At 40.0% G+C, this 15,496-nt stretch overlaps 2 protein-coding genes across 6 annotated transcripts; one reads left to right on the top strand and one right to left on the bottom strand.

Annotated features, from left to right (window-relative positions):
- Nucleotides 1-447: 447 nt before the first annotated feature.
- On the bottom strand, nt 448-4,264 carry NANP (N-acetylneuraminic acid phosphatase). Its single transcript, XM_080997806.1, has 2 exons — nt 3,893-4,264; nt 448-1,520 (listed from the first exon to the last, which is right to left on the bottom strand). The coding sequence occupies exons 1-2, from the start codon at nt 3,980-3,982 to the stop codon at nt 798-800; spliced, it is 813 nt and encodes a 270-aa protein (XP_080853932.1). The 5' UTR covers nt 3,983-4,264; the 3' UTR covers nt 448-797.
- Nucleotides 4,265-4,917: 653 nt separating this feature from the next.
- RNF212 (ring finger protein 212) lies at nt 4,918-15,496 on the top strand. 5 transcript variants are annotated; one of them, XM_080998503.1, is made up of 10 exons: nt 4,918-5,316; nt 6,656-6,717; nt 7,472-7,546; nt 9,109-9,165; nt 10,122-10,189; nt 10,896-10,941; nt 11,718-11,781; nt 12,901-12,973; nt 14,191-14,399; nt 15,342-15,496. In XM_080998503.1, the coding sequence occupies exons 1-10, from the start codon at nt 5,205-5,207 to the stop codon at nt 15,407-15,409; spliced, it is 834 nt and encodes a 277-aa protein (XP_080854629.1). In that variant the 5' UTR covers nt 4,918-5,204; the 3' UTR covers nt 15,410-15,496. The 5 variants fall into 5 exon arrangements, with proteins under 5 accessions (XP_080854629.1, XP_080854628.1, XP_080854626.1 ...); XM_080998502.1 differs by having other exon boundaries at nt 10,893-10,941; XM_080998500.1 differs by having other exon boundaries at nt 4,919-5,316; nt 10,875-10,941.

Below are 15,496 nucleotides of genomic sequence, written 5' to 3'. Positions count from 1 at the left end.
GATAGTCCCAAAGCAATCAATGCTATAACACTATTATAACTAAGCAGATGTATGTGTAAGTGAAATAATACTATACTCTGTCCTTGCCTTACCCATGCGTCCTAGTACTCCCTTCTTCTGAGGCCATCCTGTGCTTGTTTTAGACTGCAAGCCCCTTGCAGCAGTGAGCTGTCGCACCTATGTTCTTTGTAAAGCAACACTGACATAGATGGCACACAAAATTGTCATCGTAAGGTAGAATAAGTTGAACTCCAAAGAGCCATACATCTGAGGAAGTTTGAGCAAGCCAAGGAACGCACGTCCTCTTGGATTATATATCATAGGGATGTCATCACCACACTGCTTTAAAATGCTAGCGTTAGTCTATGTAAATATATTACCTCACAAAAAGCAGATTATTTAATATCTCTGATAAATGGGTCTGCATATATACGAGGGCATGGACCATTTCACTGATGATGTTGAGACCATTTTATTTGAGAACAATCACTGCAAAGCACAGTAAAAATGAACGAGAGAACCCAGAATTACAAGAATATGTAAGAGGACAAAGCTGGGTTGTCCAAATGGGGTTTTGAACAATTAGGATTTAATTCCACAATCATAAAACAGAGCTTTATACCACCTTCTACATTCCTGCATGTAACAGAGATGCTTTTCATTCTGTTTGTGTTACATGCAAATACTCCTACTACAACAATGTAGAAATCAAGTGTACATTGTAGCCAATGTAGGTATTTTACTTAGTAACAAGCTGATTCAAGCTTCACGCGTAAAAATGCCCTTTAAAATGAACCCTAGCAGGTTAAAGTCCTAGGTTCCTCAGCGGAACTATCGCACACGTTACAAATACCAGCCAACTGGTTAATTTCTAAGTTAGCATCTCCTTTGTTTTGTAGAAGTCCTGGAAGATCAAGAACGGAAGAAATAATATAGTGAGGGACTGGAGAAGTGTCTTTTGGGGGCGTGACAGTTTTATTTATCCAAACTGTTGCTTTAAAACCTGCATTCAAGCCTCCTTGAATGTCTGTATCTAAAGAGTCACCAACCATCACGCAATCCTCAGGCTGAACCCCTAGAAGTTCACAGCAGTGACGAAATATAGATGATGCCGGTTTCTCTTCTTTTTGCTCTCCCCCCACGACAATGGCATCAAAGTATGGCTGGCAAGCACAGGCTTCAATCTTCTCTCTTTGTGTCTGAGTGTCTCCATTTGTCAGCAGAAGCAAACGGACATATTTTCTAAGGTTGCTGAGCATCCCCCGTGTCTCTTCTGCCAAGGTCAGATGTTGCAGTCGGGTAGTTTTCCAAAGGAAATAACATTCTGTAGCTAGATTGCGGTTGGCTGTCCCTCCCTTTATTTCTTGTATAGCTTCTTCCCAGTGCTGAATCCTTAAGTCAGTAATACACATCTTAGAAGGATCGTGGCACTCTTTGAGGAGTTTGGCTTGGACTTTATCACAAATCAGGTGAGCTTCTTTTTCATCGCAATGATGCTCGGACTGCAAGACATTTATCACCTATGAAGTGAAAGTTAAAACAGAACAGGATCAGTTTGGTGAAGATTCTACTGGTTTGCTCTGTACTGGACAACAGCTTATTTCTAAAAGATGTTCCACCAGAATGTGCAACAGCATGGATCCAATAAACTGCCACATGGAACGCAATACCTCAAGGACCGCCTCCATACTTACTGACCCAGACCCTGCAATTATCACCTGAGGGCCTTCTTCATGTGCCTCCTCCATGAGAGGTCTGGAGGGTGGCAACATGCAGTGGCTCCCCATTTGTGGAATGATTTCCCTAGGGAGGCTTGCCAGGCACCTTCATTACATATCTTTAGGCACCAGGCAAAAACCATTCCTCTTCTCGGAGGCCTTTGGCTAATTAAACAATCTATGGCCTTTTAAACTTGGGTGTGTGTGTGTTTGTTTGTTTTGTTTGTTATTATGTCGGCTGTTGTTGTGCTTTTATATTGTAAACTGCTCTGTGATCCTCAGATGAAGGACAGTATAGAAATTTAATAGATAATACTAAATAATAATATGACGATGAATGCAGCAATGCTACACAGCCGGTATTCATCTCACAGACACCATTTTCAAGAGCACAACTCTTTTAGTACTCATTCAGCCATTACTTTTGGATGCTTCATCCATTCCAGGGGTAATCTAAAGTGCAACACGCATCAAGAAATTCATGTATTTCAGCCATAACAACTTATACATTATTTAGAAATTGCTACAGCCCATACCTACAAGTTCTCAGTTGTCCTCTTATATTGGTTGAAGTCAGCAAAGCAGCAAAAACTAAATTAAAGGATACTGCACCTGCAGTCCTCTAATCCACATTCTGAAACAGCAATGCTGTTCTATTCTACATTTACACAAGAGCTCTCCTTTTGTTACAACGTGAGTTAATTTCTGCAAGGTGGGATGTTGGAACACTAGAGCTTTCTCTATGCAAGGGCACAAAGCCTTTTAACCACCACCATAATAGAGCCCATGTAAATGACATTAACCCCAGTAAGCATTTTGATTTAGAATGCCAAAATCAAATCATGGCATATTTTGTGAAATACATTATGCTGCATATCCAAGAGGCAACACTATTTTCAAGTTCTTCATGTGAATTCCAAACTACTCTGTCTCTCACACACTGCAATTTTTTTTAAAAAAAGGCAAAGCCTTTATCGTACTGTGCATAAAGTACATAAAGTGTCAAGGTACATTCTCTTCTTCTGGATTACTTGGCCAATGGCCAAGAACAAATAACTATCCTCTGATTATTTGCTGTTACTTATGAGTACTTAATACATTAACGGCTGTGGCTCAGTGCTTGTGCTTTGCATGTAGAAGGTCCCAGCATCTTCAGGTCGGCCTGAAAGAGTACCAACTGGAGAGTCACCCACCAGTCAGTGTAGCCAATATGGATTAAGGTAATAGACTAATGGTCAGATTCAGTATAAGGTGGCACCCCGGTATCCCTAAACTTGCCAGCATTCTTCACATGGCCCCCATAAGTCAGCCGTTCAGGTACGAAGATGCCCTAAGAGAGGACATGCAAAATACCCACAGCATTTCCTCCCCTACAAGGGGCAACAGGGCCTTTCCTTGAAAATATTCAAGAAAGAGATCCATAGTGAAACAGATGAAACATCCAACAGTGATGACTGAAAGAGCTGTAAAAGAAAATCCAATAGAATTTGTGCTCTTGAAAGTCGTGTCTGGGAGTGAATGCTGGCTGTGTGACATTGCTGCATACATCACCACCATCACATTCTTTATTATTATCTATTAAATTTCTATACAGTGGTACCTCGGGTTAAGTACTTAATTTGTTCCGGAGGTCCGTACTTAACCTGAAACTGTTCTTAACCTGAAGCACCACTTTAGCTAATGGGGCCTCCTGCTGCTGCCGCGCCGCAGGAGCACAATTTCTGTTCTCATCCTGAAGCAAAGTTCTTAACCTGAAGCACTATTTCTGGGTTAGGGGAGTCTGTAACCTGAAGCGTATGTAACCCGAGGTACCACTGTACTGCCCTTCATCCGAGGATCACAATGTGACTTAAAATATAAAAACACAAAAATACATAACACAGGAACTAACAAAAAGAATAACGCCTCTGCGCCCCTCCCCCGTTTAAAAGGCCATACTTTAATTAACTAAAGGCCAATATTGATTCAGCACTGGGTCCCCTTAGCCCGAGATGTCCGGGAGATGGGAGTTGCAAAGTACTTTACTTCCTTAAAAACCACAAAAGACACAACAGTTTCAGAGCAGGAACTGTCTGGCAATAAGGCTTTACAGCTTATTATACTTGCACTTCCTTGTCGTTGTGTTTTTTTTAACGGAGGAAGACCAGAAGGGAGGAGCTGCGTGCAACCGGTACCTCCTCAATGGCTCTCCTGCCTGCGGCGGCGGTGTCGATCAGCGTGTTGTCCAAGTCAAAGAAAACAGCCTTGACCCCTTGCAGCCCCATAGCAGCAGCAGCAGCAGCACTGGAGTCGCAGCGGGTCTCGCAGGCGGAGGAACAGCCGCGTCCGCCTCGCCAGCTATACAAGCTCAGCCGGCCGATTCATTTGCTTGTGCTCGCGAGAACCGGCAACTCCCGAGAAAAAGCGAGACCGCTCTTAAGGGATGCGGGACGTGTCCGTCGGAACTCCCGTCCCTGTGGGATTCTCAGATAGACCCAGGCTGTAGACTTTTAAGTGTAGAGCAACCCACACAACCAATTTCCGAGTCCTTCCGGGTTGCGTTTTTGGGGAGTGTTGGCATGGGCTCCGTTTTGAGCTGGAAATGTAAGCCAGCCTCAAGCCCCTTGACGGTGGTCCATCATAGCAATATGGTCAATGGATCACATGGCAAGGCTACTACTTTCATAGCTGTCAACGTTTCCCATTTTTTAAGGGAAATTCCCTTATTCCGAATAGGATTCCTCGCAAGAAAAAGAAAAGTTGACAGCTATGACTACTTTGTAAGCTTCTCTCAGCTTTCACACTGCACTCCAGGGCGATACAGGGACCAGAACTGTTGGGACCGGATTTGGACAGGCAGAGCAGACTCAAAAATAAAAAAAATACAATAATAAAATAAAATAAACGACGATTATTTTCCACACGGCGTCACCTTGTGTTAAAAGAGAAGGGGCGGGGAACTTTATTTACTCCTCCCTGTTGCTTCAGGCGGGAATGCCACATCACATTTCTCCATGGATAACACGTAGCAGCTCTCAGTTCCGCAATGGTGGGCACTGGAAAAAATGCTTTGTTCCCCCCTATCTGGATCCAGAAACGACCTATCGCAGCAGTGACAGAGCTACTCTGTAATTTTAATGCCGTATCTCTGCGGCCTCCCTTCACAAACGAACGCCGTCGGCAGCGGGGGGAGGAGCCAAACCTTTCGCGTCACCGTTGCCTCTTCCCCGCCCCCTTCCTGACTCAGCGCTCAACCTGGTGTGGTGGGGGAGGGGCGCCGCGGCGCTGCTCGTTCTTGCGGGGAGAGGGCGGGGGACGAAGGCGTCTCTTTCTACCTCAGGCGAGCTGCCTCGTCCGCGAGGAGGAGGAGGCGGGTCTCCTGGGCGCCTCGGGAGGGGCTGGAAAAACCCTTTTCAAGTGAATGAGCTAAGGGGCAGCGCAGGTGTCCTCCTGGCTATGGCTCCGTCGACGGGTTGTAGATAAAACCCGCTCGCCTCCCTTCCCTTCATGGCTGCCCTGGTGTTCTGCAATGCTTGCTTCCAGAAGCCCCAAAGAGCCGCCCAAAAGTTCTGCCTGACCAACTGCGGCCATGTTGTCTGTGAGCAGTGCCTCCGGAAAGGTAGCCTCCCTATTCTACAAATAGCTGCTTTTGCAAGAACATACACGAATTGAGGGAGTCTTGCCTCTTAGGACAGGTGTGCTGAGCCTTTGGCCCTCCAGGTGTTGCTGGACTACAGCACCCATCAGCCTCAGCAAGCATAGCCAACAGCCAGGGATGATGGGAGTTGTAGTTCAACAAAAACATGGAAGTCCCCCCCACAGCTGCTCTAAAGGAATATTATGTTAAGGAACCTCAAGTGATAGGTCAAAGGCAGAACCTCAGTATGAACCCAAGTCTACTTTTTAATTCTCAAGGCAGTTCATGGCACAGGGTACTGGCAGTTATTGGAGGGGGGGGGGGTCCTTCATAAAAATTGGACCTACAAACTCGCCCTGAAGTAGCTGCAGCAATGCAAACTGTGGCATATGCCATTCTCAATCTCAGGCATCCTCACTTCTAACCTTAAAATGTCTCCTTTTTGTGTCAACAAGCTTGTCCGTTGTGTCCAATAGTATTAAGCTTTTAAGATGAGCTTTTAATTTAGATTTAAGCTTTTAATTATTGTTCTGTATTGTTTTTAATAGTATTTTATCTCATCGTGAATTTTGTTGTATACCACCCTCAGATTTTGCATGAGGGGTTAATCTATAAATAATTTTATACTGTAAATAAATGTATCTGATCAGTGGGTAGAGTTGCAAGGCCTTAACAACCTCCATCTCAACTCTGTACTTTGAGAAACAAATATACTGTTGTTTCTTTCCTGTGGCTGAAAAGTCATGAAGATATTGCTTAGGGGCACCAGTTATTACAATAACCATTATTTACTTATCCCACTCAATTTTTAGCATTAGAACATACAAAATAAATTAAAACCATTTTATTTATGTGCATCTGTCACATTTTAAGAGTAACACCAGCATTCTCCGTATTTTAAGTCAGGCGGATTTCAGTGGGAGTATTGCAATATCTAGACTTAAAATACAATCATCCTGTACATGTCTACTCAAAAGTAACTTCCAATGGTGCTTACTCCCAGCTAAATAGTTATAGACTGCAGCCTTAACATACTGGCTTGAATCCTGAATTCTCCACTTGTAATGCAAAAGCATCCATTCTGCAGAATTCTGCTCACAGGATGTCTTGCTGGCAAGTGAGGCGACTTTCAGCAGCAAAACCAACAAGAGTCTGGTAGCACCTTAAAGACTAATATATGTTATGCCTTAATAGATCTGTTTATCTTTAATGTGCAACATATGTATGTATTTATGTATTTATATTTTTAATTCATCAAAGGTTACAACACACATTTGCTAATCAAAATAACATTTACTATGCATTGATCTTTATTTTATAGGTAAAAAAGATGAGTGTGTGATTTGCAGAGCTCCTTGTCGTACAATAGTCCTTTCCAAAAAGGTACAGAAAAACAGTTGCTTGCAACTACAATGTTTGAGGATTTACAAATGCTTAGTAACATAAATATTTTTATTGTTATTTTAAAACTTAGTTATTTTGTCCTGCTGATTCCACTGGAACATAATCTTTTAAAAAGTGTATTTTGATTTTGATCCCAGACCAACTACCTAGTTCTGTAACTATTCTGTAACAATTTTTTATTATTTATATGACTTACATACCAGTTTCTGTAAATAATCTCTTAGTGGTTCACAAAAGAAACATGCAAAAAAAAAAAAATGTACAGTGGAGTACTCAGGGTTGGTTGTAAAACCTTTGCTAAGTATAATTCCAATGTTGTGCTGGCACTGGGACCTAGAGCCTAGAATAGTATCGTGGTAGCACTTTGAGATTGTCCTTTATGTTCTGTGCTGTATGCAAGACTGAGTGTTTTTGGTTTTGTTTTGCAAAGTACCGGTAGCTTATTTTTGTATACAGTGGTGTCTCGGGTTACCGACGCTTCAGGTTACAGACTCCGCTAACCCAGAAATAGTACCTCGGGTTAAGAACTTTGCTTCAGGATGAGAACAGAAATCACGTGGCGGTGGCAGTGGGAGGCCCTATTAGCTAAAGTGGTACCTCAGGTTAAGAACAGTTTCAGGTTAAGAACAGACCTCCAGAACAATTAAGTTCTTAACCCGAGGTACCACTGTATTTCAAAAAGATTGATATGCCTTGAATGTTTTTTGGTCATGTGTAATATGTTTCTCTGCAGGTGAATTCAAATATCCAGTTGCTGTTTATGGAAATAGATGGATTATGCAAAACATATTCCAAAGAAATCACACAAGTGAGTTGTTTGTTATCTATTGGAGTGATTTTTCATCAGGAATATGCTAGAGATGATTTTCACCATCAAATTGTCACCAACCCAGAAGAAGAAATTCTTTAATGGATTTGGTATTGCCAATGAATATAGAGTACATCATATAGTTATTAGAAATTACTTATAATGTAATATTTTGTGCAATAAAATTGCATTTTGGTATAGAGCATAGGTGTGAGAACTTTAATTTAGCTTTAAGTGAAAAATTAGTATCTGAAGGTACCTGAAGAAGTGTGCATGCACACGAAAGCTCATACCAATAACAACTTAGTTGGTCTCTAAGGTGCTACTGGAAGGAATTTTTTTATTTTGTTTCGACTACAGCAGACCAACACGGCTACCTACCTGTAAATTAACACAGTTATTCTCATCTGAATAATTTTAGAGTTTATTTCATTTCTTACATTAATGGTTTTTTGCAAAATTTAAAATATTTTAATAAAAATGTAGTTAAGAACTTGAAATTATATATAATCCAGTAATTATGAAGTGGCCTTCATAATTTTATCCAGCAATTAAAATTTCTCTGGTGTCCCCTCAAGAACAATTCAAACTAGTTTGGAACTTGACCTTTAGACATGGGTGGTATATTATCAGATATCATGAAAAAGTTTCCTAAAAGGATTTTTAAAATGGTTCTTAGGATAAAGGAGTGAACAGAAGGTTTCATACAGACAAGGCACTTCCCCAAATAGGAGCAAAGGTACAGAAAAGAAAACTAGGTTTAACTGCATCCAGTATTTTGATCAAATTTACAGTTCTATGCTGTAACTTTCTTGCATAGAGACTTGTGTTGATTCATTTCCCTCCTGTATGGCGGTGTGTCTCTTTGTCTTGCTTCTCCTTTAATCTGAATCTCAAAGAAGTTCCTGACTAATTATAGCCTGCAGATGCCTTTGATTTGTATTGCAGTACAAAGGCTTCAAAGAAACAATGGCTACTGTCCTTGATAGACAGGGTTTAATTATGACAAATTTTTCTAATTAAAAAGTGACATCTATCAACTTGTTTTTTCAGATGGGCAAAGCTGTGAGACAGCCAGCAACTTAAACCCATAATCTCCAAACAAATACAAACAATATTTTTTAATCAGCTCACTTTCTTCTCAGTTCTTAATGTGCATGCACACACACAATATTCTCAATAGACACTTGAGTGCTGCCACATGTGGAGGTCTTGAGACGAGCAGTTCACTGAGTGATCCATTGTGAAGTATGAGAGGTTCTGTCCTTTAGCATTTTGAATGGCCAGACCAGGCTCAATGGTAAAATGGCATGGGAACATCATGCTGGATGCCATTGAAGAGTCGTTCTGCAACTTAAGTTTCTTGCTTGGAGAGAACAGAATAGTGGCCTTAGAGTGAACTGGCTCTGGAAAAGTATGCATACTTGCTGCTGTATTAAAAGAAAGGGTATGATAATTAGCATTAGGTATATAGTTATCTTATTTTTTATTGTTGTTCATCTAGTTGTTCATCATGGCAACATAATTGAATGACATGTAATCCTATTTTTCTTCCTTTCTAGATTGCCCATTTCCAAGAAAAACACAGAAGACGGTTATTAGCAAACTACAAAGGAAAGGTATTGTTATATATATATATTTATACCCCCTTTCCCCCCTGATGGGACTCAAAACAACTTACAGATAAAAACAAGAACTACAAAAAACATAGAAAAATAAATCATTAAAATGCAATTGAACACTGATTAAAACGATATATGTATATAAAATCTGTGTGAAACATGTCCACAATTACAATAAAAACAGCACGGCCCCAGCCCTTTCATTAAAAGCAGACAGTTCTCCAAAGCCTGTTGTTTCAAGATAGTCTTCACTTGCTAGCGGAAGGACAGCAAGGAGGGAGCCAGTCGAGCTTCCCTAGGGAAGGCAGTTCCAAAGTTTGGAAGCAGCCACCGAGAAGGCCCTCTCCCACATCCCCACCAAGTGTGCCTGTGAGGGTGGTGGGACTGAGAGAAGGGCCTTCCTCAAAGCTACCTTGATTCTAGTTGATTTGAAATACTGGAGGGAGGTTAGAGGAAGTTATATTTATAGATTTATATTATACTACTAAAATGCAACAGATTGACTTACACATTTGTATTATTAATATTACATTACCGTATTGGCCTGAATATAAGCTGCACTCCCCCCCCCCCAATTCTGCCTGTGCGGCTTATATTCGCAACCATATGCTGCTGGCAAAGCGGCACAGCTCCCCCCCAGAAGCAGCCCAGATATTGTCTTTTTTTCTTTTTCCCTCTTCAATTTTAAAGGTGCAGCTTATTTGTGGGTGCGGCTTATATTCGGGCCAGTACGGTACATGTCAAGAGGTGGGATAGGTGCAGTGGGTTCTTGTTTTAGAGAGATGATTGCCCAGTCCAGCCCTTTGTTTCATCTGCTAGTCAGAATGTTATGACTATGAGCAGCAAGCCACTTACTCTCAATCTCGTTAAAGACCATTGGACATTTGCAGTGGGTTGTGGATGACAACATAAATCATGAAGGTTAAATTACTGAAATACATTATTCTATACAGATTACAAAATTGGAAGGATATCTTAAGAAAGCAACACAACAAATGCAACATAAACAGCAAGTGCAACAGTAAGCAACATTTTAATTATTAGCCTACCACTTAATTGTTGATAGTATGGGGTAAAGCTGTTTTGTGTACTTCTTGGAAAATATTTCATTATAGAAAATATTACACTGTATTGGGTGGAACTTTGGTATCATACAACAGAAATAATGTATTCTTAAATGGAAAAGAAATGTATTAAATCCCATCAACATTCAAGTACAGTCTTATGAGAGTTTTATTTTTTGTGTGCAGTTTTCAAAATCATCTGCAAAATTGCTTCATTGGAATCCAGATAAGATATATATTTGTGATCTGATGGAATTGTTTGCTTATCATTGATAGCAAAAGTTGCAATTCCATGTCGACTTAACTGTAAGCACCATTGAACCCAGCAGGCACACTTCTAAGTAGGCATGTAAAGGATTGTACTGTAAATCTCTAAAGGAATTATTAACCACTGAATTATTCATAAAGGTATTTGAAGAGTGCAGTTATGCTTGTAGCCTGTTAGAAAAAGGACAAATGGCATGAGATCTTATATAGTTTCATATAAGATAGAAGTTCACTCCAAAAAAGCTTTAATAAGGTATAGTTTTACATAGAGATGCTGCAGTATTCTGTTGTTTATAACTAAACAAATTAAATATAACATGACAAGCTTAGTGGTTTAAAAAATCTTTAATGGTGTTTTATTTTAACATTTAGCAGCTTTCAATCTCAAATCAGTAGGTCTTCACCAATGGAAACAGATTATGTGCCGTCTTCAGTGAGGAAAGTAAGTGTCCTTCTCTTTTCTGTGTCAAATTAGGTGTAATTAGGAATCTTCCACTCTAATTCCCAGATAGATAAAGTGATGTGTCAGCAGGGAGAGTGGCTTCAATATCCAGATAGATAAAGTGATGTGTCAGCAGGGAGAGTGGCTTCAATATGAGGGGATACTCAATTTAGGCAATAGCAACGTATGGGTTTGTGCTTGGGGGTGACACTGTGGAATAGGTTTTCTCTGTGTGGGTCTCTTTACATTACCTTACATATTCCAATCTTCTTTTCCTGATCCCATTTGCACTTGGATTGTGAACATTCAGAAGGGGCTTGTCACCTTAGTAGCAGTGAGAAACAAGAGTTACATTGAGACTGTGAAATGAGCTTTGTAATTGCTCTTCTTCTGGAGGGTTTAAAACCCTTGCCTTCCATTCTGTCTTCTGTTCTGCTGGCTAATTGTTTTGCTTAGTGCTGTTTATTCCGTTTATTGTTTTTGCAATTTTTTATTGCAATTTTTAATTTTATTTGTTTTACTTTTTTGCATGATAGCTTGAGCCTCTTGGAAGCTGCTTAACAGATTCTTTTAGTAAATACGGAATAGGTTAATAAAGCACTTTATTGAATTTAAGTAGTACAAGTTAATAATATCTCTCCTTGTCAAGAAACAATCAAATTACTGGCAAGCTAAAATGTCCATGATACAGCAGCAGTTTTTTTTTAAAAAAACTGAAATTATATATTTTCTATGTTTTTACATATTATACTGTCAATTTTTCTGAATACATCTAGACTGAAACAGCTGCTGGACCAACCAGGATATCATTGATAAGCCCACCTCAGAATGGGCATATGGGTAAGAAGATATCATGACCAATTTTTAAAAGCTGAGTAGGAATAGGTATAATTTAGCTTGCACCCTGATAATGGTTTTATTCATGCACACCTACCACTACTTGCTACCCTTGAGGATGGGACAAGGTAGAAGGTAGCTGAGATGATATTTTAAAGTCTCAAAAATTCCTTGAGGGTTTTCAGGAATTCAGACTGAATACTTGAAGGAGCCAATTCCTTTTAGAGAATCATGCAAAAATTTGTTCACCCAGCTCTAGAATAAATGTCTAACAACCCTACATTCTGTTCAAAGGGTAGCTTGGCTAGTCTGCTCAATACTTAGGTAAACTTTATACCATATATGTCTGCCTTTAGATACTAAGATTCATACAGGTGAAAAGTTTTCAGACTTTTCTAATAAATATAGTGCTTTGGACTACGTAGATTTCAGTTTCTAATTGTTGTGGAAGAAGCACTGTTCTCATTTTCATCATATGTAGAAGTATTTTAACAAATTTGATCCATCAGTATATAAGTGAGGTCCAGAGGAACATATATAGATAGTTAGGAAGATAATAAAAAACCAAATTACAGAAAAATAATATAGTAGATCATGTTTGTTTGTTTTTTAATGTTATCATTGGATTTGTAACTTTTTTACAAAACCATGGCCCATTTATAATGGTAAAAACATTGTTGCTGAAAGTTTGACTGTCAATCATCTTGCTGGCTTCAAACGTAGTAGATAATTTCGAGTAATCCAAAGGATACATTGACATTTCACTTTTTCAAGAGGTATACAGTGGTACTTCGGGTTAAGTACTTAATTTGTTCCAGAGGTCCGTTCTTAACCTGAAACTGTTCTTAACCTGAAGCACCACTTTAGCCAATGGGGCCTGCTGCTGCTGCCGCGCCGCCAGAGCACGATTTCTGTTCTCATCCTGAAGCAAAGTTCTTAACCCAAGGTAATATTTCTGGGTTAGTGGAGTCTGTAACCTGAAGCGTATGTAACCTGAAGCGTATGTAACCCGAGGTACCACTGTATTAAATTTATGCGTTTCTGGACATGTGCTTTCAAAATAATGTAGTATGCCATCTAAATTCTTTCATGTTCTAATATATTCAGGAATGTTGTTTACAGGTAGTGTTACATGGAGAGGTTCTCAATTGTCTGGAATGACTTCTTCTCAAAACAGTTCATCAGGCTCTGTAAGGTAACAAACCAATTTAGCAGTAAGAGTCAACTTTTGAAACGCAAGGGGCGTGTTTTTCCACCTTGGGCTGCAAGCCATACCCCTTTATGCAGGACTGTGCATCCCTCCACTCAATTTTGCCGGCCAGTGGCGCAAGCCTCTCCCTTCTGCCTCCCCACAGTATCCACATCAAGAGAGCCTGGTGCTTGGCCCAAAAATTGGGGGTTCCAAGGACAGGGTGGGGGCAGGGTGTCACCTGCCCAGGACCGCAAGCTACTCTCACAGTCAATCCTGGCTGGCATAGGGCCTGATATTGGCCCTGTTGCTTTACCAGCCTGAAGCTGGCCCAGGGATCAGACCCAATCTGTCTGCCACTCACTCGTCTGTGAGTGGCCAGGCTGTGGGTGCATCAATAGCTGTGCAAAGCAGCGGTGAACAACTTGGATTGAAGATTTATTTATTTATTTATTTATTTAACACCTTTCCTCATAAGATCTCAGGGCGGTTCACATCTAGGAATTTTGTTTCGCCAAAGAAAAAAGTTATTATTCAAATTGGCCTCCGTTTTCAAATATATCCTGCTTGAAATTTTTATTTGTGGATTTTTTATTTATTGTGTTAAATATTAATAAAATGTTTACTTTGTTGAAAACGAAGTCCTAATCTTTATATCTCCATTCTTTTTTATTCTGACAGAATAAAACTTCCAAGAATACATTCACCAAATATGTGGAATGTACCTTGGTAATTTTTTCCTCTTGAGGGGTATCTCCTAACAGTACAGTACAACCTCTACTTACAATCATAATTCGTTCCGGAGGCCTGTCGGCTGGGCGAAACCAGACACTAGTAGAGGTGTCATTGTGCACATGCGCATTTGGCGACAACACGCTTCTGCGCATGTGTAGAGGTGGCAGCCGCTTGTGCGCACACGCAGATGGCAGAAGTCGCTTCCACGCATGCACGAATCGCGGCAAACCCGGTGTTTATTTCCGGGTTTGCCACAGTCGCAACTTAGAATGTCTGCAAGGCGGATGTAATTTATCACTTTTTTGTTTTGTCATTTCCATAATATACAAAGTTTACTAAATGTTTAACGGTCTATAAATGTAGCAAATAAATAATAAAAGCCATGCCTCTTGCTAAACAAAATGTACATCCTGCTAGAATTGATTATACAATAGGCCTACCTTTCTCAATATGAGATATAGACACTGTCTTGTCCTTCTACTTTTTAGGTCATTGTCCTTAAGAATGCCAAATAGGGAGACTTCTTATATGTCACCATTCGTATCAACACAAAATAATAGAGATCAAACGCCAGATGGATTTGGACAAAGAACTATGCAGCATTATCGATGCACACCAACACCTTCACTCTCATCAGTGACAAGACATCCGATCAGCCTTCCCAATCTTTTACAAAGGCAGAATTTAGGTAAGCAAGGTTAGTGAGTGACAGAAATGACCATATCAAAAATTAAATTTATATCTAGTGTAAAGTGCACTGTACAGTGGTACATTGGGTTAAGAACTTAATTCGTTCTGGAGGTCCGTTCTTAACCTGAAACTGTTCTTAACCTGAGGTACCACTTTAGCTAATGGGGCCTCCCGCTGCCGCTGCGCCACCAGTGCGCAATTTCTGTTCTCATCCTGAAGCAAAGTTCTTAACCCGAGGTACTATTTCTGGGTTAACGGAGTCTGTAACCTGAAGCATCTGTAACCTGAAGTGTCTGTAACCTGAGGTACCACTGTATTGATTTGTTGGGGCAGTAATACCATTGTGTGAGCCTGGCAAGCAATTGCCTTCTGAAAATAATACAAGCTAGGCTATCATCCTGTGGTCCCTGGAGTGGTGTTCTATCCTTTGGGCACAGGCCCATGGGCAGAGGAGAAGGTCCATCCTGGCAAACCTCCTTGTGGCAAGTGCAACAGCAAAAAAGGGGGATACCATGGGTGGATTAGGAGGAGGCTTTTCTAGATCCCCTGACCCACAAATAGACCCTGAATAGGGAAGGGAAACACAATAGCCTTGGAGACAGAGTACTTATTTTTATTCCAATCAATCAATCAATTTAGTTCAACAATTTATATACAGTGGTATCTCAGGTTATATACGCTTCAGGTATATTTGGAGAAATATATATTAAATGACATGCTATGATGTCAAAATTATATCTGGCATTGGCCACATGCAGAATTGCTGCTACTAAAATGTGAACCTTCCTTATTTTTAGGTTGAAAGCGAGTTTTTAAGAATTTGTGGCTCAATATGATTTCTTCCATTTTCAGTTTATTTATTTGCTATTGTGATAATTAATGTGTATGAATAATGCATTTAATTTTGGGTAATGAAATTTATTCTAGTTTTAAATCTCTCCTTTTATAGGTTCCACTAGTCTTCCAGGACATTCATTACACCTGCAAACGCCGTTCAACAGAGAACTCATCCGCTGAATATTTTAAAATGTATATAAAAATATATATAAAGATTCATACCACTGTACAGTATCTGGCTTGATTAAAAAGTTAAATTTTTTGTCA

The sequence above is a fragment of the Podarcis pityusensis genome, assembly GCF_964106645.2.
Source record: "Podarcis pityusensis genome assembly, chromosome: 3".
NCBI lineage: Eukaryota > Metazoa > Chordata > Lepidosauria > Squamata > Lacertidae > Podarcis > Podarcis pityusensis.
This window is presented reverse-complemented; position numbering and strand designations above follow the sequence as displayed.